The 21,982-nt window shown below is 38.8% G+C and overlaps 5 protein-coding genes and 1 pseudogene across 9 annotated transcripts; 5 read left to right on the forward strand and 1 right to left on the reverse strand.

The window, feature by feature from the left end:
• The first annotated feature begins 3,994 nt into the window (after window positions 1–3,994).
• On the forward strand, window positions 3,995–6,479 carry LOC147937459 (uncharacterized). 2 transcript variants are annotated; one of them, XM_087470114.1, is made up of 6 exons: window positions 3,995–4,271; window positions 4,608–4,648; window positions 4,755–4,918; window positions 5,006–5,105; window positions 5,198–5,367; window positions 5,474–6,479. In XM_087470114.1, exons 1-6 carry the CDS (start codon window positions 4,147–4,149, stop codon window positions 6,140–6,142), a joined length of 1,269 nt encoding a protein of 422 aa, XP_087326240.1. In that variant the 5' UTR covers window positions 3,995–4,146; the 3' UTR covers window positions 6,143–6,479. The 2 variants fall into 2 exon arrangements, with proteins under 2 accessions (XP_087326240.1, XP_087326239.1); XM_087470113.1 differs by lacking the exon at window positions 4,608–4,648 and having other exon boundaries at window positions 4,014–4,271.
• A 136-nt stretch (window positions 6,480–6,615) lies between these two features.
• LOC104719710 (uncharacterized) lies at window positions 6,616–7,397 on the forward strand. The gene is made up of 3 exons (XM_087470118.1): window positions 6,616–6,754; window positions 6,850–6,972; window positions 7,100–7,397. The coding sequence occupies exons 1-3, from the start codon at window positions 6,716–6,718 to the stop codon at window positions 7,277–7,279; spliced, it is 342 nt and encodes a 113-aa protein (XP_087326244.1). The 5' UTR covers window positions 6,616–6,715; the 3' UTR covers window positions 7,280–7,397.
• Window positions 7,398–7,674: 277 nt separating this feature from the next.
• On the forward strand, window positions 7,675–9,656 carry LOC147937460 (altered inheritance of mitochondria protein 32-like). Its single transcript, XM_087470115.1, has 5 exons — window positions 7,675–8,114; window positions 8,221–8,294; window positions 8,511–8,816; window positions 8,897–8,980; window positions 9,052–9,656. Exons 1-5 carry the CDS (start codon window positions 7,800–7,802, stop codon window positions 9,329–9,331), a joined length of 1,059 nt encoding a protein of 352 aa, XP_087326241.1. The 5' UTR covers window positions 7,675–7,799; the 3' UTR covers window positions 9,332–9,656.
• Window positions 9,657–9,746: 90 nt separating this feature from the next.
• LOC104719714 (uncharacterized) lies at window positions 9,747–12,947 on the reverse strand. Of its 2 annotated transcripts, XM_010437679.2 has the most exons (6): window positions 12,690–12,947; window positions 12,244–12,300; window positions 12,119–12,152; window positions 10,325–12,041; window positions 10,094–10,187; window positions 9,747–9,982 (listed from the first exon to the last, which is right to left on the reverse strand). In XM_010437679.2, exons 1-6 carry the CDS (start codon window positions 12,791–12,793, stop codon window positions 9,943–9,945), a joined length of 2,046 nt encoding a protein of 681 aa, XP_010435981.2. In that variant the 5' UTR covers window positions 12,794–12,947; the 3' UTR covers window positions 9,747–9,942. The 2 variants fall into 2 exon arrangements, with proteins under 2 accessions (XP_010435981.2, XP_087326238.1); XM_087470112.1 differs by lacking the exons at window positions 12,119–12,152; window positions 12,244–12,300 and having other exon boundaries at window positions 12,690–12,875.
• A 107-nt stretch (window positions 12,948–13,054) lies between these two features.
• LOC147937461 (ribosomal RNA-processing protein 8-like) lies at window positions 13,055–14,831 on the forward strand. Of its 2 annotated transcripts, XM_087470117.1 has the most exons (9): window positions 13,055–13,261; window positions 13,349–13,410; window positions 13,496–13,547; window positions 13,633–13,747; window positions 13,841–13,935; window positions 14,033–14,139; window positions 14,230–14,344; window positions 14,438–14,482; window positions 14,583–14,831. In XM_087470117.1, the coding sequence occupies exons 1-9, from the start codon at window positions 13,055–13,057 to the stop codon at window positions 14,652–14,654; spliced, it is 870 nt and encodes a 289-aa protein (XP_087326243.1). In that variant the 3' UTR covers window positions 14,655–14,831. The 2 variants fall into 2 exon arrangements, with proteins under 2 accessions (XP_087326243.1, XP_087326242.1); XM_087470116.1 differs by having other exon boundaries at window positions 14,230–14,482.
• A 1,374-nt stretch (window positions 14,832–16,205) lies between these two features.
• Window positions 16,206–20,643, forward strand: LOC104719717 (serine/threonine-protein kinase STY13-like; annotated as a pseudogene). The gene is made up of 6 exons (XR_015568960.1): window positions 16,206–16,641; window positions 17,083–17,215; window positions 17,313–17,508; window positions 17,595–17,718; window positions 17,815–17,973; window positions 18,346–20,643. The product of XR_015568960.1 is annotated as a serine/threonine-protein kinase STY13-like (transcript).
• The last annotated feature ends 1,339 nt before the right edge of the window (window positions 20,644–21,982 follow it).

Raw genomic sequence — 21,982 nt, forward strand, 5'->3', positions numbered from 1 at the left:
GTTTCCTCGGAGACAGCAGCATCGCAGCATTGCGCTTCTTCGCACTAACCCCTCGCAGCACTAAACCTTTTCCCTTTCGTCCCTTATCACCCATGGCAGGTTTGGTAGTACCGTTAGGATGACCCTCTGTATCCTCGCAACCCATCTCCTCCTCCGAAGCCTCACCCGTGTCTTGATCCATGTCCACGTCCACCTCTCCATCACTAACCTCCATATCCTTCCCTGCATATGTACCCATTCCTTCCAACTCTCCCGAAACCAGAACCCCCCCTACCGCGTCTAAAGAAATATCAGCTCCGCTTTGTGAACCTGGCTTCCCCAAGGAAACCTGAGATTCATCCCTTTGATCTGTAGAAACACCGCAATCAACAGAAGCAACGAAACCCAAAGGAGGACCCACACCCGACGGCACCAGAACAGACTCTTTGTTCCTAGCTTGTGGACTCACCTGAGATGAAACCTGAGCCACTGTCTGCACCCCAGTACCCGTTGTGGAGGAAGCAGTGACAGCCCCCAAATTTTGAGTCGCAAAACCTAGCAATATCTCCCGACCCTCGACTCTGTCCACAAGAGAAGGAGAGAGGATTTGTCCCTCCTCAGCAACCACAACCTCTCCTGCAGGAGACACCACCAAACCCACTCCATCACCCCCGTCTGGAAATAAAGCCTTCTTAACAGCCTTCTGTTGTTGACTTAGCACCTCAGACAGACGTACACCTGCCAGAACCGGGGCAATTCCAGCATCAACCCGGCTACTTCCCTTGTCCCCGAGTAACCCCTTGCCTCCCCTCCCCCTTGCCTCACCTGAACAAGAAGGTCCCTTATTACGCGAGGAAGAGCCAACCAAATGCTCTGTACGAGCCTTTGCACCACCCTGACTTGGACCTCGATGGCTCCCCTTACCATGACCTGCTCCCCGTCTTGACTCAGCCAGAACCGCACCTTTGTAGCTCCAAGCTTTCCCTTGGTCTTGTCCCACCCCAGGATCCATAGGACCACCATTAACAGGCACACTCTTAACCATAGGAAAAACAGTCGCATCGTGGCACAGACTAGAACAGAGGTCACACCAACCATACAACCACTCATAATGCAACTTCACGATTGTAATCTCGCCATTAAAGAACTCAATGTCCACCTCGAAGCAGAGCGGCTTGAGACCATCAATAGTAACCTGCACCCTCCCTCGATCAATATCCACTTGCTCAACATTCCCCAAACCAGACCCAATGTCACGAAATGTAGGCTCCGCCCAGAACTGAATGGGCACATCCAACACTCGAACTCAGAACGTGAGCGCCGACGGATAGGCTGGATCCACTACCGGTGTCCAACGAACCAAGGAGATCATCCAAGAATCAAAGTGATAAGGCCCCAGCTTCAAAACTTCAACAAGATCAGTCTCCTCCTCTAAGTCGAACTGGAACTTCCCCGATCCCAGATCAGCACCCACAACCCTACCCTCTACCTGCCAGATCCTTGGCATCATAATGAGTAGTAACTTCATATCCTGCATCTTAGGATTGAAACAGCGGCCCACCACTGTCTTCGAATACCCATCAATAAGATCAGAATTATCAAAATAGGATATCTTAATCTTCCTCTAAGGCCTCACAACCTCCGCTGTTTGAGCGACCAAGCCTTTTCCCATAAGCCCACTCTGCGACATGACGACGATATCAAAAATCGATAGTGGAGCAGAGAAAAAGCCGAGAAGAGTGAAAGCAAATGAGAGATGTATTCTTCAAAAGTCTGTCCCACTCTCTATATAAACCCTGTGACCCCGTGATCCTGTGAGCATATAATATCAGTAATATCAAATCACTCAAAGCAAATCCGCACCATCGAAAAGGAAAATACCACAACCTTCCAAAATCGACCACACAAATCCCTAACAGATATTGTTCTGCCTCATCTTCCAGCAGATCTGAAACTTTCCAACAGTAACACCAAAAGAACACGATCCCAGGGATATGATAGATCGCATCTCCCACCAAGAGATCAAACCTGGGAACCAGAGATCCCCGAAGATCCCCAAAATAGATCGCCAAATCCGATATCGACCATCTCAACAACCATAGGGAAATACAATCTTGGAGATCCAACAGATCCCGCAATTGACGCCGCTCAACCCCATCAAACCCAACACCAGAAATCACCAGAAACCCAACCCGAAATCCAACCAGCCATATCCCCAGGATCATTCGAAAATCAATCGGGACTCAAAACCCTAATTGTGTCGTCGCCATCTCTCTCTTGTAGGAATAGTCTGATATACTCCAAAATTTAAAGACTATATAGTATAAATTTAAATAAAGTAAATAAATCAATTTTTCTTTATGATAATATATTTAGTGCAATTAAGTCATATTATATCTTACATGCCATCTGCCATATATTTTTGTAGTTGGAGTCATATTTCAAAATCATTGTGATATATATTTTACATGCCATATGCCATATATTTTTGTAGTTGGAGTCATATTTAAATTAAATTCATTAAGAACACTACTATGATATTATTATGAGAGTTACAAACAAACTTTTATACTTTTCCAACTCCTAAAATTAAACCTCATTTAATCTAAAAGTGAGTGTTGGTGGGTCTATAATTTGATTCAAAAGTATAATATGTTACACATTGATTGTTTAAAAGGAATATGAATATCTAATTCTCAAATAAACTTAATTTTTTTGTTACAACCAACATATGTGCATTTAAATTTAACTATGGAAATTTTAAAAATAAATATAAATAGATTAGAAAGGCAAGAAATATAAAAGAAATATTTTATTTTTATAGAAATAACATAAAAATTGAAAAATATGTTATATATATACAATACTTTATAAATTAAAATATAGCATCAAACTCTTACAACACATATATGATACAACAACATTGATATTGGTGGGAGAGGAGGAGATTTTATTTTCAGTTATTATTTTATTCTAATGTGTGAGTTAAATGTATTCTGTTAATTAGGTTTTAAATATTGTTTAAAGCAATTAAACAATTAGAAAGCTGATAAAAAAAATTAGAAAGCATTAAATGAAAATCAACCAATAAGAAGAGATTAAAACGTTACTTTTATGTATATGATTACTAGCTGTTCAAACTACATTTATAGTATTTTTTTTTTAAAATTGTAACTTTTCTAAAAACTTATCATTTTCTCCTTGGCTGTTCTCTCCTTAGGCTGATAAATATTAATGATACTTAATTTTTTATAATATTTTAAACTTCCTATGAAAGTATTTATAGTATTTTTCCACATTCTATTAAGTTTAAATATTTATAATATTTAAATTTTCAATAATTATAATATTTTAAAATTTTCAACTACATCTAAAGTTTCAATGTTGTTAATACTTTAAACTTTTTAAAATATTATAATATTTTGAAACTTTTTAGAAGTTTTAATTTGCTAAAATAAACCAAATAAAACTTTTAATTTGGACGTCTGATAAATCAAGTTTCTTGTTCATTCGTAGTTGAAAGGATATTAGTCTTATTTATAATAATTTTTCTCCATCGTCTAAACTTTTCTAGCCGATGTGGGATGTTGTACATACAATTATTTATAAATATTATAATATAGAAATTTTCTATAATTTAAAAAATGTTAAATATTGAGTTGGTTGATCTTGATTGGTCATCTAAAAAATCTAATATAGGTAAATTTGAAAATTTTAGAAAATGTTAATCAATGAGATATCAAATTCGTACCGACTATCTTAATATCAACGTGGACAGCCTTAGGAGCTTATAGATTTCCTTTTTATTTAGTATAGATTTTTGTGTTACTAATTTATTATTGAGTGGCTGTTCAAATTACATTTATAATCTTTTTTAAAAAATTGTAAAAAAAAAAAAAGAGAGAGAGATTAGTAAAAAAAAAAAGACCAAAAGACAATCTAACGGCTAAGAATCACTCATTACGAAACCAAAAAAAAAAGCGAGATGAACCGTCCTTATTTCTAAACACAAGAAACGAGGTTAAGATCGAGTGCTACGCGGAGTACAATAAGTATCCCCCACCCCCTTTCTCTTCTCTAAGGGTTTTAGGGATTTGCTCACTGCACGACACGGCTTTTAGGCGTCTGCCGCTTCTTCTTTCTTCTTCTTCGTTCTCCCAAGCCGTCATGGATCCTTATGGAACGGAAACAGTTATCGAAGATGGAATCCAGGATCCTAAACCATCCGATGATGTTGAAGACGATGACGACAAATCTCAGCCTCACTCTGGTGGCGGCGTCGATAGTGCTGGGTACGTTTCTTCGATTTCTTCCTAAAAGATTCTAGATTCAGGAATTAGGGTTTGGTTCTTTTCTCTATTTCATGAAAATTTTGATTAAAGGAAGAATCTTTTTGTTTCGAATCTCTTAGGGTTTTCTAAATTACTAATCTTTTTCGTTAAGCTCTGTGAGATTTTATGGCTTGTTAGGGCCTTTTGCTATAGAAAGATTCAGACTTGTTATCGCTTTTCTTTCGAATTAGCATAAAAGTGATTTATAGAGTGGACAAGGATAAGATTAGTGCTCTTCTCTGGTTTCTTAATACTTAGTGTTTAGTGTACTTATACGATGTTTTGTGGAATTTGTAGAAAGATATTTGTTGGAGGTTTAGCCAGGGAGACAACTTCAGGTTAGCTCTTGTGTCTGGTTGCAACATTGTATGAGGTTAGCGCTCTCGTCATCGTGTAAAGTTCAATAGTTTTTTTTTAACTGTGGCTTTTGATTTGCTGATGCAGCTGAATTCGTCAAGCATTTTGGGAAATATGGAGAGATCACTGATTCTGTCATTATGAAGGACAGGAAAACTGGACAGCCCCGAGGGTTTGGGTTTGTCACATACGCTGATGTCTCTGTGGTCGACAAAGTTATGGAGGACAATCACATTATCATTGGGAAGCAGGTGACATTGAGCTGTTCCCTTACTTTTTTTAAGTTGTGTTGTGCCTTAACAGTGTGATAATATTCACTCTTTGTTTTGGCTCTTCAGGTTGAAATTAAGCGGACAATACCAAGAGGATCCGTGAGCTCTAATGATTTCAAAACCAAGAAGATATTTGTTGGTGGGATTCCTTCATCTGTGGATGATGGTAAGAACTTTTTCCATTTTTATCTCTATCATATACTTTTTGGTCAGAGACATGTTATATATATATTAATTCGCTGATTGGTGTTTGAATAGATGAGTTCAAGGAATTCTTTATGCAATTTGGAGAGCTGAAGGAACATCAGATTATGCGTGATCATTCAACTGGAAGATCGCGTGGCTTTGGGTTTGTTACATATGAAAGTGAAGATATGGTTGATCATCTCTTGGCGAAAGGGAACAGAATTGAGCTCTCAGGGACTCAGGTAACGGCACGCTCTTACAAATATCTAAGAATTTGTAGCTATAATCAGGACACTCTAATCTGCCCTGTTACTTTGCTGAATTGTCTGTGGAAATTTTCTCGTTTAGGTTGAGATAAAGAAGGCTGAGCCAAAAAAACCAAACTCAGTTACAACCCCGTCAAAGCGGTTTGGTGACTCTCGCTCTAACTTTGGTGGAGGCTATGGGGATGGTTATGGTGGCGGACACGGTGGTGGATATGGTGGTCCAGGTGGTCCTTACAAATCAGGTGGTGCCGGCTATGGAGGTGGCCGGTCTGGTGGTTATGGAGGATACGGAGGAGAATTCGGTGGGTATGGCGGTGGTGGATACGGTGGTGGCGTGGGACCTTATAGAGGAGAACCAGCACTTGGATATTCTGGTCGTTATGGAGGAGGTGGCGGTGGTGGTTACAACAGAGGTGGTTACGGTATGGGAGGAGGCGCTGGGTACGGTGGTGGACCTGGTGATATGTATGGCCCGCCATACGGTGAACCTGGAGGTGGGTATGGTGGACCAAGTGGCAGTTATGGAGGCGGTTATGGTAGTAGCGGTATTGGTGGGTATGGGGGTGGAATGGGTGCTGCTGGTGGAGGCTATAGAGGTGGTGGCTATGACATGGGTGGAATTGGAGGTGGAGGCGGAGGAGGTTACAATGGCGGTGGAGGAAGCGGGGGAGGCTCGTTTTATGGAGGAGGGGGAAGTAGAGGCGGATATGGAGGTGGTGGCAGCGGACGGTACCATCCTTATGGAAGGTAGAGAGTTTAATAAAAGCTCCAGTCTTCTTCTTACTTGTTCCGTCATGCTTAGTTTGTGTAATGGTTATCAAGATTGATGATAGCTAGTTATTGTATTCTGAGAGAGAGAGAGAGAGAGAGAGGAGGCGTTTAGGGCTTTTGGGTCCCCACCTGAGTAGTTTACATACATTTTTAGAAAATTATCTCGGCGTAACAGTGTGCCAGATTATTATTTTTTTCTGCGTAGAACTCCTGTGGCAACTTTAGACTTAGCTTGTATCACATCGATTTTGAGTTTTTGACTCGAATCTTGTTAGACTCTTATGTAGTCTTTGTTTGTAACGTTATCATTAGAAGCCTCTATATGTGTCGGAAGGTTTGGTTGTCTTCTTTCTCCCTCAAGTGAGAGCCACAAATAGACCTTAAAAAATATCTGGTGGTCAATCATCTGTCTCAATTGTTTAGATTCTGCTCTGTTTCTCGTGTTCCTTTTCACAAAATTCAGAGAATAATTCAACTGGGTTCTTCTTAAGTTATTATCCCTGTCTCTCTCTCTCGTATCAAAAATTCTGGGTTGATAATCTGACTTGTGGAAATGGCAACACTTGCATCAAATCTCGTCTGTATCGGAAAAGTAACGATTTTTAGAGCGAACTCAAATCGCAAATCTTTTTTTTTTTTTTTTTGAGTTTTCTCCCAAAAGGATGGTAAAAAGAGTGGATTTTGCAGGTAGGGAGGTTGGAGATAAATTGCAGAAAGAAAGAGAAAGGAAGAGATCAGAGCAATTACCCTTACAAAGTCATTGAAATCACTCCTCCTCCCAAGTCTCTTGGCGTTCGTTGCCTTCCTCATGTCAGTCTCAACTCTTCTTCTACTTCTTCCCCTTTTTTTCATATGAAATGAATGTTTCAGAAGAAAAGTACAAGCCCTCATCAATATGTAGATGAATTATGATGAAAAGCTTTTTTGATTTTGGCAGAACCTTCAGTGCGGCGAGAACGTGATGATAGAAGGGAATACGTACACAATCTCTGCAGTGACTCACCGGTATCAGCTCAGGAAAGGCAAGTACGAGCCGAGTGAGAGGAGGCTTGATGTTCTCTCTGCCGCTAGATACGTCTTAAACCTTTACTTCGATAATTTACTCCAAAACTCTTGATCTTTTTTACCAAATGTTTGGTCTAGAATTTAACTCTTCGATAATACCAAAAACCCTTGTAACTTAATTTGATGGAGTGTTTGCTTACAAAAAAAAAACAAGAGCTGTTACTCTATTATTTCGTCGTTCCGTTATTTCACTTGTTCATCTGAATTCTGACACACCATTGATAATACTTCTAGTTAAGTATAGTTTTTTCATATAATCCCTTATATAAAATGCTTAAAATTCTTATATAAAATACTTAAAATTCTTTTTCTTCTTGCTTATGATCTATAAACAAATATTTGAGTCATCTTCAGGTAATTAAAATTCGTATCACTCACATAATATACAATTTAGTTGACCAACGTGCCTTGATTAACTAAAAACCACTGCCTGTCACCAAAAATAAGCAAGACGGTCAAGTAGATTTGTCGACATCTCGACACGAATCCGTCTGTGAGCTTATAATTTTGTGTCACCGCTTCGTCACATTCGTGTGGACGCCTCACGACGTGTTTATGAAACATAAATATATATGCACTTTTCTTCAAAAAGTCGAAACTCTCTCTCTTTCTCTCGATTTGAATCTGACAAGAAACCGTCTTTAACTCGTCAAATGGCTGAAGTTGAGAACATGAACTCTGTTCCGGCGTCGGAAGACACAGAGTATGGATTTAAACGGCCGGAGATGTACAGCACCAACATAGCCAATTCCATTACTTCTTACGGTCGTCATGTTTTTGTTCTTTACAAAACACCTGAAGCTTGGCCCTCGCATGTCGAAGAACAAGGTTTACCTCAACGTTTCGCTACGTTGCTCAATGATCGCAAATCTGATCTTCTTGTTCAGGTTATACATTTTCTTACGTTGTATCTCTTTCTTATGAAATATTATTCTTAAAACCATTACGCTGACATTTTTTTGTTTGTTTGTGTGCTTGTTGGTGTTGTTATAGACGAAGCTTAATGTATGTGAAGGTGGTGGGTCTGATGGTGATGTGTTACTTTTTCCAGATATGATCCGATACAAGTGAGTGCCTCTCTATGTTTTGATGATACAAGTTGACTAGAACATGGTTGACTTGTAGTTATAGGTTTCTAGAAAGTGTTGATTAAGCTAACTTTAGAAACTTCAGATATTACATTTTAGATGAGCTTGTTGAACCTGAGATTCAGATCTGAATCTGGAGACTTTGAGTTTAGTGACTTATATAAACCTCTGTTCTTGTGTTGGTTTTGACTAAAGGGGGGTTAAGGATACGGACGTGGAAGGTTTTGTTGAAGATGTTCTTGTGAATGGGAAGGCATCGAGCTCTGGGAGTCAAGAAGATATATCTGGAACATTTGTATTTGTGTGTACTCATACTAGTCGGGACAAGAGATGTGGTGTTTGTGGACCGGTAATCTTAGAGAGGTTCCAAAAGGAGATTGGCTCTCGTGGACTTTCGGACCAGATTACTCTGAAACGATGTTCACATGTTGGACAGCATAAGTATGCTGGTAATTTGATCATCTTCAGTCCTGATTCAGTTGGAAAGATTACTGGCAACTGGTAAGTAAATGGCTGGTACAAAAGTCAAAAACTGAAAATGTTATAGTTCATGGCTGGTAACCGTGCTGGCTTAAATGCAGGTATGGCTATGTAACTCCTGATGATGTGCCTGAATTGCTTGACCAGCATATTGCAAAAGGAGAAATCATACAAAGGATTTGGAGGTATAGATTTCAAATACTCATGTTTCTAGCTTGTATATGTCTCGGACTTAGCTAAGTTACTTCTGTTTCAGGGGCCAAATGGGCTTATCTGAAGCTGAAGCTGAGAAAATGATAACAAACGGTAACAAAGAGGAGAGCAAGGGATTCACAGGAGGATGTTGTAAGGGAACAAAGGGAGTTTCGTGTTGCCAAGAAGAAACCCCAAAGCCAGAGCCAATTAAGAAAGAAGGAAGGAAGTGCACCATATGGTTCCAGCCTCTTGACAAAGAAGAGTTCTACATTGGAGCTGCTGTGGTCGGAGCCATTGCAACTATAGCCATGGCTTATACCTTTTTCAGGAGGTCAGGATAAGAACCTAACCTCACTTACTTACCAATTTGATTCATATAGAAGTTTTCTTGGAGACTGCCACAAGACAATAGAAAAAAGAAAAACATCCATTGATTCGACCACAAAACAGAACCGAGGAATTATGTTTTTTTTTTTTGTTTGTCATTGATTGATTTTACCATTGAAGAAACATATAAACTTTTTGGTTTCTGTGAGCGTTTTTTTTTTTTTTTTGCCTTGTTATGTTCTCACATTATGTGCTTTTGTTGTAATGGCCATATCTTTTGTGATTGGTCTAAGCTCTCTCGCTTTGATGCATTAACGAAATGTTGCTTTTGGTTTATTATTTTGGTTCGGTTTTGTTTCTGTTTGAAACCAATTCTTATTGATAGATTGTAACAATAGTTTGTTGGCGATCGTTGTTTGGTGTTCACTGTAGGGCAAATATCATCTTTCATATGAAAGAAAAAGGAGAATAGCATAAGTTCTTACATTAGCCAGGGGTTTCAGAGTCAAGTACAAATCCATACAATGCGATGCAAAATCGTGTTCTTTGTTGTGTTCATCTCAATATGCTCTGTTGTTTCTCTTTCCATTCCATTGCTACTTCACTTTGGTTGGAAAGACTGATGCTAGCTCATATTCATCAACTCTTTTAATTTCATGAAGACACTGTTAAAATCAGATATCCGGTAATTAGAGATTTGATATCCTCACGCTTAGTAGGCAACATGAAACTTTCGTACATACCGAAAACAAAAACAAATGCAAATAAATGTATACCTCTCTTCAAGGGATGGCATTAGCTCTTTGACAACAGAAACAATGATCGACTCATCTGACTTCTCTTGCGATGAAGCTTTCTTTTCTTCACTCACTGCAACACACAAGTGAAAATATAGTAAGAAGATGACTCTTGGGAACACAAGCGTCAAGGATGTCTCAATTAGTTCATGTCGACAGTAAGACAAGTAGAATGAATTTGTACAAGATTCTAAACGTTTTTATCCTCACCTTCTATATCTTCTTGAAGCCTCGACTCGCCTCCAAGATATGAACGTTCATCCGCTTCTAAGTCTAGACCTTGACGGTATGCAAATTTCTCTAGTAAGCAGCCGATCAGGTTATGTGCAACCAAGCTTGTCTCATCAGATATATCTTGGACTGCTAGGTACTGGTTTTTGTTTCTTCTGCGTGGCTTCTGCTCACCATGATCATCAGACTTTATATTTTCAACAGAAAACAAAGACCGAGAGCTGAACTGGTTATCTCCTTCCATCTCAATATCCCTCTCAACCTTAACTCGGATATTGCTCGTACCTATGTCATGTTTATCACTCATACGTGTTGATTTATTGGATGTGGGAGTGACATAAAGAGACCTAGGATGATCTCTAGTAATACTCTCTGTCAGGTCTCTTATAACAATCCTATTGACAGAAGAGCTGTAACAATGCTGGTTGGTTGCGTGTGTAGAATCAGTCGGGTCCAAAACCAAGCATTCTGCACCACTTTCTTCATGATCCGAATCAGAGGACCCCATTGCATCGTCTTGAGTGCCTTTGACTTCAAGCTTTATGTTTCGGCATCTACTCTCGTTATCAAATAAACTACAACTCTCAACATCATCATCATCATCATCATCATCACTGTCTTCTAACTCCTCCATATAAGCATCATCAAAGTCCTCATCAAGCTCATAATTTGGAATACATTGGCAAAATATTTGTTTCACTTGAGCACTCACATTTAATACACACTCTGTCTCTTCCTCAATTGCTTCCCTTGGAAAAACCTTGTGCTCTACATTCCGTGTCCTCCTGTTGACCACTGAAAGAGCTTCCATCAAAGACTTTGGAATAGTGTCCATATCACTGCACTCAAACAGATACTCAATCAACATTTTTCTGACCGCTGATCTTAAGCTGTCATTAGATACTTCAGCTTCTGGGTCTAAACAAAGATGCAATCTTTTCAGCTCAGGAAACCTGACCTTACGGAGTAACCAGACTGCCTTCACTATCTCGTTCTGCAGGTTCTTTGTTTCTGGTGAGAACCGAAAAAAATCTGTGGCAGCAGTAGTTTTGTAGCCAGGACTTAGCTTAAGTGATAAATCTACTAATGACAACGCTTTAGCCAATCGCTCCTGCAGTTTCTCCCTTGCAGAAAGTTCTGAGAGCATCTTCTCGATAATTTGCTTCACCTGGCTTATCAGATCACTTCGACTCTGACCAAATCTACTGGTTTTCAGTTGAGGTATCATTCTTGAACCTTTAAGTTTCCTTTTCATGGCACGGAGGGTCTGCGTTGACAAACTATCTAGCTCATTAAGTACCTTCATTGCAGCATCAAGATGGGACTGCAAGATAGATGTTCTCGCCAAATTCATCTTGCAATCTACCCGGAAATTTGCGGGATCACTAAGAACTTGATGCAGCTGATTAACAATGTCTTCTTTACCAGTCTCGTCTTTTCCCTTTCCGAAATCTCTACTGATCGAATCTTTGATAATCTCTTTCATTTTCCATCGAGTCTTGTCAAAAACAGTAGAACCTCCTGTGACTATCTTTGCGATAAGATAAAGACCTTTATTCGTCATAAAATCAAGCTTTCTGGCAACTTCGAGACTGCTGAACTTTAACTCCTTTTGTTGAACATCATTGCATACTTGTTCACTCTTGCAAATTCCAAATGCTTCCTCTACTCGCGACTTAATGGTCTCGTAGAATATCTGGAATCACAAAAGAGATCTCACTGGAAGGAACTATGAATACTTTTAAAAAAAGAGGGTGAATGAGAGAGACATACATCATCTCCCCTGAGCAAAGATTCAGGGACGAAACTGTTTGAAAATAAGAACAAGAGCTCATAGTCATATAATCAATCAGCTAAACAAAGGGAATAACAAAATAGAAACTCGGTAATGAACCCACTCAGTCTTTCCCGGAGTATGGTCCTTGGATTCAGAAATATCACAACCCAACAGCCACCTACAAGGATTTAAAAGTTTCACTTACAGTGTACTAAAGACAGACAAAACAAAGTCTAAAACTTTTTTTCAGAGGAAGATGAAAAGTTGAAACTTTCACAAAGCCCTAATAAGCAGAGAGATTGATTCGAAATCAAAACACTCGTTTCCTACATCTAAGTTACAACCCAACTGCAGCCACCTACAAGGTTTTAAAAGCTTCACTTCAGGGTGTCAAAGACAGCAAAAGACAAAACAAAGTCTAAAACTTTTCTCCTCGGCACATTAAAGGTTGGAACTTTCACAGAGCCTAATAAGAAAAGAGATTGCTGCATTTGTTTCCTCCATCGAAGTTACAAATTATATTCCTAAATTCACACACAAACATATAAAACCAGAAAGAGAAGAAACCTTCTTTTGAGACGAATCTGCTCATCTTGATCCTTAATCTGTGAAAGTATCGAAGCACAATCATTCCTGAAGAACACTGAACTATCATCATCATCATCATCCATAGCAGTAGCAGATGATGTTCTTCAAAGGAATTGGGAACGACGATTTTGGTTCTTTTCACATCGTTTACTAGTTCATTACCAAAAAAACTTAAACCGGTTTCGAAGATTTAATTATTAATTTTGGGCCATTAATGGGCTTATTAGGTCAATACAAAAAGCCGGCCCAAAAGATAAGAAACTCATCAATCTTCCTACTTCTGAAACTAAAAAAAAAAAAACCTAAAACGCAAAGAGAGAACGTTGAAGACGACGGCGACCGCCATGAAAGACGAAAGTACAAGCAGCAAAAGCAGGAAGAGGAACAAGAACAAGAAGAAACAAAAGAACACTAAACCTTCTAAAGAAGAACCAATCGAGTCGAAACTGAAGAGTCAAAAAGATACCAAAATCAACAAAAACAATAAGCATGGATGTTCTTCTTCTTCAGCTTCATCGAAACGAGCTAAACCTTCCAATTTCCTCGATATGGTTCTCTCTCTCTCTCGATTACATTTTGATTTTTTTTTTGCCGTCTTATGATTGAAGTTTTATGGAGGTTTTGATCAATTTATACAGCTTCGAGAGAGATTATCTGGTGGCCAATTTAGGATGCTCAATGAGAAGCTCTACACTTGCTCGTAAGTTTTGATTTTTTTTTTTTTTTAATTCTTTAGCGTGATTTTAATCTTCAGCTTAGTTCAATAAAAATCTCTGCTTTCTCAGTGGACAAGAAGCATTAGACTACTTTAAAGAAGATCCAGAAATGTTTGATATGGTAATTAAAACTCACACCATTAGCTCCAGAACAAGAATCTTGAGTTGAATTTGTAAATTTTTTTGATTTATGTTTTGTTTTTCAGTATCATACAGGGTATCAGCAACAAATGTCAAATTGGCCTGAGCTTCCTGTTAATTCCATTATAGATTGGCTATTGTCTAGGAGCTCTTCTTTAGTTGTGGCTGATTTTGGCTGTGGTGAGGTTTTCTTTTATCCCTGTATTTTGGCTGTGGTGAGATTTTCTTACCTGTTGAAATCACGCTTTTACCGATATGATAAATCTGTCTCAGGTGATGCAAGGATTGCTAAAAGTGTGAAGAACAAAGTTTTTTCCTTTGATCTTGTCTCAAAGAACCCTTCTGTTATTGCCTGCGATATGTCAAATGTATGTACGTCAGAATCTTTACTGCATTCATGTTACTTTGATGATTTCTTTGTTCCCTTAGACTTAAACTGGTGTCTTTGGGGTTTGCTTTGTGTAGACTTCACTTGAGTCTTCATCAGTGGATGTTGCTGTTTTCTGTCTTTCGTTAATGGGAACAAACTATTCTAGTTACATCAAAGAGGCACATCGAGTTCTTCGTCCAAGGTCAGCTTTTGTTTACTATTGCCAGTTTCTTCTTCGTTATAGGCTTTTGTCATGATTCTGAATAACAGTTCCTATGGGTGTATTCAACAGCGGTATGCTTCTTATAGCGGAAGTAAAAAGCAGGTTTGATCCAAACAATGGAGGAGGAGACCCAAAAGACTTTGTGAAAGCAGTTTGTGATCTTGGATTTACTTCGGTTTTAAAGGTAAAATCTTTTGTCTCTTATATACTCTTATCCTTCTTTTTTTTTCTTCGTTTCCCCTATATGAGAAAGATACTCATTTTGTTCTTTTTGCAGGACGTCTCGAATAAGATGTTCATCTTATTGCATTTCAAGAAAAAGGTTAGTGAATAAATGCTTCCATTAGGTTTGGTTAGACTCAGAGCTTGGATCTACACGTATTTAGCAATAACCTTTTTATTTAATCTTATGAATTGTATAGGAGCAGTTGGATTCAAATCAGAAGACAATAAAGTGGCCCGAGTTGAAAGCATGTTTATACAAACGTCGATGATGGAAGATTTACACAGAATACTCTTTATGTCCGTCAATGTTGTATCACTTAGGCATATTTATCTTCGGTAAAAAAAAAATCAGAATTTTGCACCCGTTGTTTATCAGATTTTGTACGAGTAAATCAATTACGTTGTGGTCTTTGCAGTGTTAAGATAAGTTTTCAGATTTTTGTTAACGTAGAGGTTTTAAGTTCATGAATGTGTCATGCGTCCCTTTTCCCTCCCCCGCTGCATTTTTAGTTTTTAACTTGTCATATATATCAAAAAAGTAAGTTACAAGTATACTTTCAAATTTGGGATGAAAAAAAATGTTAATTCTAAAATTTCTGAACCATTGATCCCATGATACTTTTGTTATTACAGCAGACAAAACGCTGTATTAAATTAGAAGGTTTACAAGATTTAAATTTTTTAACAAGAGATCACGTTTTTCTAACAAAAATGCCAAAAATCTCATGCAATTAGAATTTTTTTTCACTTTCAGTTAGGAACTTATTGTCACTTTCTATACTACAAAACCTCTTTGATTAAAATAATCTCAATATTTGAGAGCAATACGTTGTATGAGTTGTTCCCTATTCGTTGCTATCTTCAGTTCACTTGGTTTGCTACATCTACTTACAGTTACTTCTGCATGATTTCTTAGTCTTCATAGAATAATAAAAAATTGGACACAACATAAACATATATTGAAGTCAGTGTAAATCAAGATCTAAGCTAAGGGATGCAAAAACGTGTTCTACTAAATGTAATGAGTTTCTTCAAATTGATAAACACTAGAAGAATTTTACTATTAGAAAAGAAGGAAACCAAAAAAGTACCAAAAGACTTTTACTCCTACTAATAAGTCAGAGCCAATATTTTATTTTTCTTACAATAATTAATCATATGATCTCACAGTCTCACTTATAAAGTACTAAAAAGTACTGATCTTGTAATAAAAAGGTTCGCCATTTTGATTTCGCCTTTCTCACCGCACCGACGATTTTTTTAGTTTTCTTTTTCTGGCCCGCGATCTCTATATTTTAAAATTCATGCACATTTTTGTCTTTGTGTCAATTAATAAAAGTGAGTTGTTCGTTAAAGATTAATAATAATAAAAGACTTTGTTTTTTTCTTTCAATATTTGTCACTATTTATTTATTTTAATTTTTAATTAAAATATATATATATATATATATATATATATTTGTTTCACCGATCCTATCTTTACATTCTAGGAAACTTCCTTACTTTATTTTGTTCATAACTTTGACTTTTTTCCGGTTAAGTCCGGTTATATACATCCGATTTTGTTCGGTTTGTGTATTGTTTAGTCAAATTTACGCTTCTGTAACTTTGGCCGACCAAAAAAGGACAGAACAAAAAAACAGAGAGATATGACATTTTTTCTTGTCACTCTACTTACGCGGATATAGCAAACATCTTTTTTTTCTTCTGATCATTCAGAGCTTTTTGTCTTATTACTAATTCAAAATCCAAAAAACAAACCACAAAAACAAAAAAGTTTACAAAGACATTAAATTCAAATCTTTACCAGCAGTACGACCATTTTTATCACCACATTTTTTACCATTTCTCAATCTGGGTTTTATTATCTTCAGTGTTTTTTTGTGTCACACAACTCAGTTTCAGAATATCTTATTTTTGTATTTTTTTGTTATTCACAAATTGATATTGTTGTCTCTTCTGAGTTTATTGTTTTATTATATTTATGGAAGTCTCTTGATTTCCCTTTTATATCCCCAAAAGGCATATTTTCTTGATGGTACCAAGAATGATTAATTGATCATCAGAAGGGTTTTGATTTGTCAAGTCTCTATAATAATAAAAAAAAAATCTTAATCTTTTGGGAATGGGATCTGTAACTGAGTGTTACTCTAATGAAGTGTTTGAATTAGATCCTAAATGGGTCGTTGATCCTCAACATCTCTTTGTTGGTCCCAAGATTGGTGAAGGTGCTCATGCCAAAATTTATGAAGGAAAGTAAGTTTACTTAATTCATTTTTGCTCCATTTATCAGATTAATATCATAAAAAATCTAATTTTGGCTTCAGTTTAACTCACTCTATGATTCTTAATTCATTATTGATTCCCATTTTCTCGGGGATTGTTCTTGCTTGGTTCTTGAACTTGTGATTGAGTACACAACTTGAGACTTTACATAAGTGAAGAAAAGATTGAAAGTTTTGGCTGAAAAATATGTAGTCTTTAGCAATATATGTTTCAGTTTAATGGGTTGTTCAATTCAATAAGTTAAGGGATCAAAAAGGTAGTTTTTGTATCAATGTTTGCTAACGCATCCACTGGAAATTTAGTGTGAATCAGTTTTTGGTGTAAGTGAGAATTTTGGTTTGGTGACGTGTTATTATTGATGAAGAGTAGTGAGATTGATATGGACTATGGAGATATGGTTTCTTTGTTTAGGTATAAAAACAAAACAGTTGCTATAAAGATTGTTAAAAGAGGAGAATCTCCGGAAGAGATTGCGAAAAGAGAGAGCAGATTTGCAAGAGAGGTCTCTATGTTGTCTAGAGTTCAACACAAAAACTTGGTTAAGGTTCAGCTTCTTATCTTTTACCAAATCTCTGGTTCATATTTCTAGAGAGTTTGGTTAGAGACAAGGCTAAACGTTTTGATTCGGTAACTTTGTGTAGTTCATTGGAGCTTGCAAAGAACCAATCATGGTTATAGTTACCGAGCTTTTACTCGGTGGTACATTGCGTAAATACCTTGTGAGTTTGCGTCCAGGGCGTTTGGACATACGTTTAGCTGTTGGGTTTGGTCTTGACATTGCTCGGGCCATGGAATGCTTACACTCTCATGGAGTCATCCACCGTGATCTCAAACCAGGTGACAGTTTAGAACCGATATCATGCGTCAAGACATTCTAAAAGTTACAATCTTGGTCTTATTTCTATCTTTTTGTTGGATTGCAGAGAACTTGATCTTAACTGCAGATTATAAGACGGTTAAACTAGCAGATTTCGGTTTAGCTAGAGAAGAATCATTAACCGAGATGATGACCGCAGAACTGGTACATATCGTTGGATGGCTCCTGAGGTACTAATAGTATACTCAATGAAATCCTTTTTTCGTGTTCTGTATCTGCCTTTTGGCTCCAACAATTTGCTGAATCCAAAAGTTACGGTTAAACAGCTTTATAGTACGGTCACATTGAGGCATGGCGAGAAAAAACACTATAACCATAAGGTAGATGCATACAGCTTTGCTATCGTCTTGTGGGAGCTTATCCACAACAAGTTACCTTTTGAAGGCATGTCAAATCTACAAGCTGCTTACGCTGCTGCATTCAAGGTTTGATTCTTGATTCTGAAGTCTTAACCATGTGATTCTTGATTTTCAAGTCTCAACCATTTGATTCTTGATATCAAAGTTTTAACCTCGATTAGTAATTCAAACGTTTAGTTCTTGACTTCAGCCATGTCTTGATTTTAAACCGTTTACCATGATTTATACCGTTTGATTATATATTTTCGACCATTTGATTCTTGATTCCGAAGTTTAGCTCTTGATTGTAACATTCTTGGTTCTTGATATTTTTTGTTTGATTTTCTTGATTTCTAACCGTTTAGTTCTTTTGATTTGAAACCCTTTGATTCTTGCTTTCCAACCGTTTGAATCTTTGATCCAAACCATTATTGTTGTATACTTTCATATTTCGGTTAGAACTTGAGGCCGAGCGCAGAGGATTTACCAGGGGATTTAGCAATGATCGTAACATCTTGCTGGAAAGAGGATCCAAACGATCGACCAAACTTCACAGAGATTATTCAAATGCTCCTACGCTGCCTCTCAACAATCTCAGCCCCTGAGCTTGTTCCTCCGTCCATTAAACGAGTATTCTCATCGGAAAACGCTGTACTGCCACCAGAATCACCTGGAACTTGCTCATTAATGGCTGTTAGAGACGGAGATCAGATTCCTACGGATGCAAACTTGCAGCAGAAACAAGTTAGAGGAAGCTTCTTCTTCTTCTGCTGCTGCTAATATTTGATTGTGTGGGTTATAGAGTGAAAAAAAAAAAAAAAAAAAAATGATGCAAATACTTTCATATTTCTTTCTCTAACTTTCTCTCTCAAATCTTTTTCGTTTTCTTCTTCGTTTCTTCTTCATCCCCGACGCCGGCCTCACGCCGGTGGTCGGAAATTTCTCCATGGCACCGAAGAAGCAGAGGAAACCCCTCCGTGGAGTCATCCCTGGTACCTCAAAATTTGCTAGGATTACTGCTCGTCCTGTAGTGGGTAAATCTCTCCTCCCCCCTCAGCTTCCTGAAGGAAACCCCTCCTCAGAGGCGGATCTGTTTTCTGCAACCCCGGAGCCATGTCCTGCGGTTGCTTCTCCCTCTCTGGTCGGTACCACATCAGACGCGCCGATTGAAGCCACCTCGATTTCTGTACCGCCATCAGATCTGAGCTCAAACGCCAATCTGTCTCCTCCTCTCACCGTCGCAGGTTCATCCTCCGGTGTAGTTTATCCAGGAGACAAATCTAGCGACTCAGCTGCGACACAAGATACACCACCGCAGTCTCCCTCAATTCCAACCGTTGCAGGTTCATCCTCCGGTAAAAGAAACGCCATACCCTCCATGCCGCTAAATTTGCAAAGATTCTGGTCAGAGTAAACCTGCTCAAGGATCTCCCATCTCGGATTGTCTCAGGGTTTAGCGATGGTAGAGAGCTTGACATTGAAGTCTCCTACCCTTGGCTACCTGCGAAATGTGATGTATGTGATCAGTTTGGTCATGTACCCCAAGTGTGTAAGAGAAACCCCACTTCTCTAGCGGGGAGAAGGATTCCTAGGCGCTCAATAAGCAGTCGAGGACGGCCTTCTCGACGTGGAAGATTAAATAGGAAGGCATCTGGTTCCCGTATGGGCAGGTCACTAACAGTCGTTCATTCTATTCCAGTAAACCCTTCTACCTCGGTTAACCCTACTGCTAAGATAGCTGATACTCCATCAAGCAATACGCTTGGCACTCCGGCTTTGGCTTTGGTTTTGGCTTCAGAACTAGAGCAAGTCCAACACAAAGATGGTGAGAATGCGGAGGTTTTAGCAAAAAAAGTGTCTAAGGCAGTCTCAGTCGGAGTCGAACTTGAGCTGCCAACGGAGACACTAGTTCAGAAAGTCACCGATGGGGTTACAACAGAGCTGCCTCTGCCTCACCCTCCTACTGCTATAAAAGTCTCGTCGATTGCACTGTCGACCGTCAACAGTAAATCATCAGGGGTGAAGGAAGAGGAAGCCCCATTTATTTTGGTGTCACGCCGGAAGAGTGGCCGTAAGGTCACTAAGTCACATTAACTACCCATTATCGTGTTTTTTGTATGGAACGTAAGAGGGCTGAATAGCAGTTCAAGACAGCATATGACGAAGGAATGGATTAACATCCGTAAGCCGCTCTTTGGAGATTTTTTGGAGACACATATAAGAGAAGTAAACATTAGGAGAATAACAAGTGTTGTTCCCATAGGATGGAAGTTTTATGGGAATTTCAATCATCACAATTATGCAAGGATTGTTGTTGTATGGGATCCCAGTATATCAGTGGTGATCTATAAGTCCTCGGCACAGATGGTAACATGCGGAATTTTCCTGCCTGCAGAAAATGTAAACCTGACAGTATCTTTTGTCTATGGTTTCAATCAAGTCGAACAGAGGACTTCGCTCTGGGAGGAAATGATCTTACTGCCTAGCACCTCTCCGCTAGCCACTCACCCTTGGGCAGTCCTAGGAGATTTTAATCAAATTTTGCGTGAAGCCCAACACTCTGATCATCAAACTCGCGATGTTGACTTGAGTGGAATGGAAGAGATGAATTTGGCCCTCCAAGACGCAGATTTTTTGAAGCTCAAGCTAAGGGTTTACTTTTTTCTTGGTGGAATAGCAGTGAAGGCCAAACATTCTCGAAGAAAATTGACCATGCGCTAATAAACCAACACTGGGCCTCGAGGTACCCTGAAGCGTATGCAGAATTCTTGGACCCCAAGCAGTCAGATCATACGCCAATCTGGTTTCATCTCCCCACTCTGAGGTACTTCGCAGGCTAAATAAACGGAACATCAGTGGTATTACGGAGCGAGTTAAGGCAGAGGAACAAAAGCTTGACTTACTGCAGAGAGCCATCCTAACAGCCCCAACAGTTGAACTTGCTAGAGAGGAACACAGTGTGAGAGCAAAGTGGAAATTTCTTAGCAATGCGGAGGAAAAGTTTTATCGACAGAGATCTCGAATTAAGTGGGCTCACCTTGGGGATAGAAACACAGCGTTCTTCCACAGAACCGTCACTGCAAGATCTAACAAAAACCATATTCATTTCCTCGATGATCAAGGAGGCCGGAGGATTACTGATTATAGTGAGCTCAAAGCGCATGCCTCTGCTTATTTTGAGGAAATACTTGATTCAACGAGTCTTCCGACCTCTCCTTGTACTGCAAGCAACATTGGGGAGCTCCTACCTTTCAGATGTTCGCATGTGCAACAGCAACAGTTGGAAAAAGATGTAACAAAGGAGGAAATCAGAGGTATTGTTTTTGTTCTGCCCCTAGACAAGTGTCCAGGTCCGGATGGGTATTCAGTGGAGTTCTTTCGAGCCTCCTGGAGTGTTGTTGGAGCTGATATAGTGGCAGTCCAGGAATTTTTTCGTAATGGCCGCCTGCTTAAAGACTTCAACACAACAAAAATAGCCCTCATCCCAAAGTTCCCTGAGGCCTGCAAGTTAGGAGACTATAGGCCTATCAGTTGCTGCAATCTTGTTTACAAAGTTATCTCTAAGATAATTGCAAATCGACTAAAGCCAATTCTCCAGGAATGCATATCTCCAAATCAAGCTGCCTTTCTTAAGGGTCGTCTTTTGGGAGAGAATGTCCTTCTAGCATCAGAGCTAATCAGACACTACCAAAAGTCATCTTGTTCACCGAGCTCTATGTTGAAGGTGGACATTAAGAAAGCTTTTGATACTGTCTGTTGGGTTTTCGTGTTGAAGCTGCTAGAGGCACAAAGTTTTCCTCCTTTGTTCTGCGTTTGGATTAAGGAGTGTATCACTTCACCTAGATTCACTGTTGCTGTAAATGGTGAATTAGCATGTTTTTTCAAAGGCAAGAAGGGTTTGAGGCAAGGGGACCCACTGTCCCCTTATCTCTTCATCATGGTAATGGAGGTTTTGACTTTGTTGGATAAGGCGGTGATTGAGGGGAAACTAGAACTACACCCACGGTGTCAAACTCCAAATATCACCCATTTGCTATTTGCAGATGATCTGCTGGTTTTTTCAAACGGCTCAAGAACATCTCTCTCCGGAATTGCA

The sequence above is a fragment of the Camelina sativa genome, chromosome 10, assembly GCF_030686135.1.
Source record: "Camelina sativa cultivar CO46 ecotype springtype chromosome 10, ASM3068613v1".
Taxonomy (NCBI): domain Eukaryota; kingdom Viridiplantae; phylum Streptophyta; class Magnoliopsida; order Brassicales; family Brassicaceae; genus Camelina; species Camelina sativa.

Excerpts from the sequence above, each read along its gene's own strand:
- LOC147937459 (XM_087470114.1), top strand. The coding sequence starts at position 4,147 with ATGGATCCTTATGGAACGGAAACAGTTATCGAAGATGGAATCCAGGAT. Across the intron at positions 4,649-4,754 it reads AGCCAGGGAGACAACTTCAG|CTGAATTCGTCAAGCATTTT; the intron begins GTTAGCTCTTGT and ends TTGCTGATGCAG. Across the intron at positions 4,919-5,005 it reads ACATTATCATTGGGAAGCAG|GTTGAAATTAAGCGGACAAT; the intron begins GTGACATTGAGC and ends TTGGCTCTTCAG.
- LOC104719710 (XM_087470118.1), top strand. The coding sequence starts at position 6,716 with ATGGCAACACTTGCATCAAATCTCGTCTGTATCGGAAAA. Across the intron at positions 6,755-6,849 it reads ATCTCGTCTGTATCGGAAAA|GTAGGGAGGTTGGAGATAAA; the intron begins GTAACGATTTTT and ends TGGATTTTGCAG. Across the intron at positions 6,973-7,099 it reads GCGTTCGTTGCCTTCCTCAT|AACCTTCAGTGCGGCGAGAA; the intron begins GTCAGTCTCAAC and ends TGATTTTGGCAG.
- LOC147937460 (XM_087470115.1), top strand. The coding sequence starts at position 7,800 with ATGCACTTTTCTTCAAAAAGTCGAAACTCTCTCTCTTTCTCTCGATTT. Across the intron at positions 8,295-8,510 it reads CCAGATATGATCCGATACAA|GGGGGTTAAGGATACGGACG; the intron begins GTGAGTGCCTCT and ends TTTTGACTAAAG. Across the intron at positions 8,817-8,896 it reads GGAAAGATTACTGGCAACTG|GTATGGCTATGTAACTCCTG; the intron begins GTAAGTAAATGG and ends GCTTAAATGCAG.
- LOC104719714 (XM_010437679.2), bottom strand. The coding sequence starts at position 12,793 with ATGGATGATGATGATGATGATAGTTCAGTGTTCTTCAGGAATGATTGT. Across the intron at positions 12,153-12,243 it reads CATACTCCGGGAAAGACTGA|TTTCGTCCCTGAATCTTTGC; the intron begins GTGGGTTCATTA and ends ATTTTCAAACAG. Across the intron at positions 12,042-12,118 it reads CTTTGCTCAGGGGAGATGAT|ATATTCTACGAGACCATTAA; the intron begins GTATGTCTCTCT and ends TTGTGATTCCAG.
- LOC147937461 (XM_087470116.1), top strand. The coding sequence starts at position 13,055 with ATGAAAGACGAAAGTACAAGCAGCAAAAGCAGGAAGAGGAACAAGAAC. Across the intron at positions 13,936-14,032 it reads TTGCCTGCGATATGTCAAAT|ACTTCACTTGAGTCTTCATC; the intron begins GTATGTACGTCA and ends TGCTTTGTGTAG. Across the intron at positions 14,483-14,582 it reads TATTGCATTTCAAGAAAAAG|GAGCAGTTGGATTCAAATCA; the intron begins GTTAGTGAATAA and ends TGAATTGTATAG.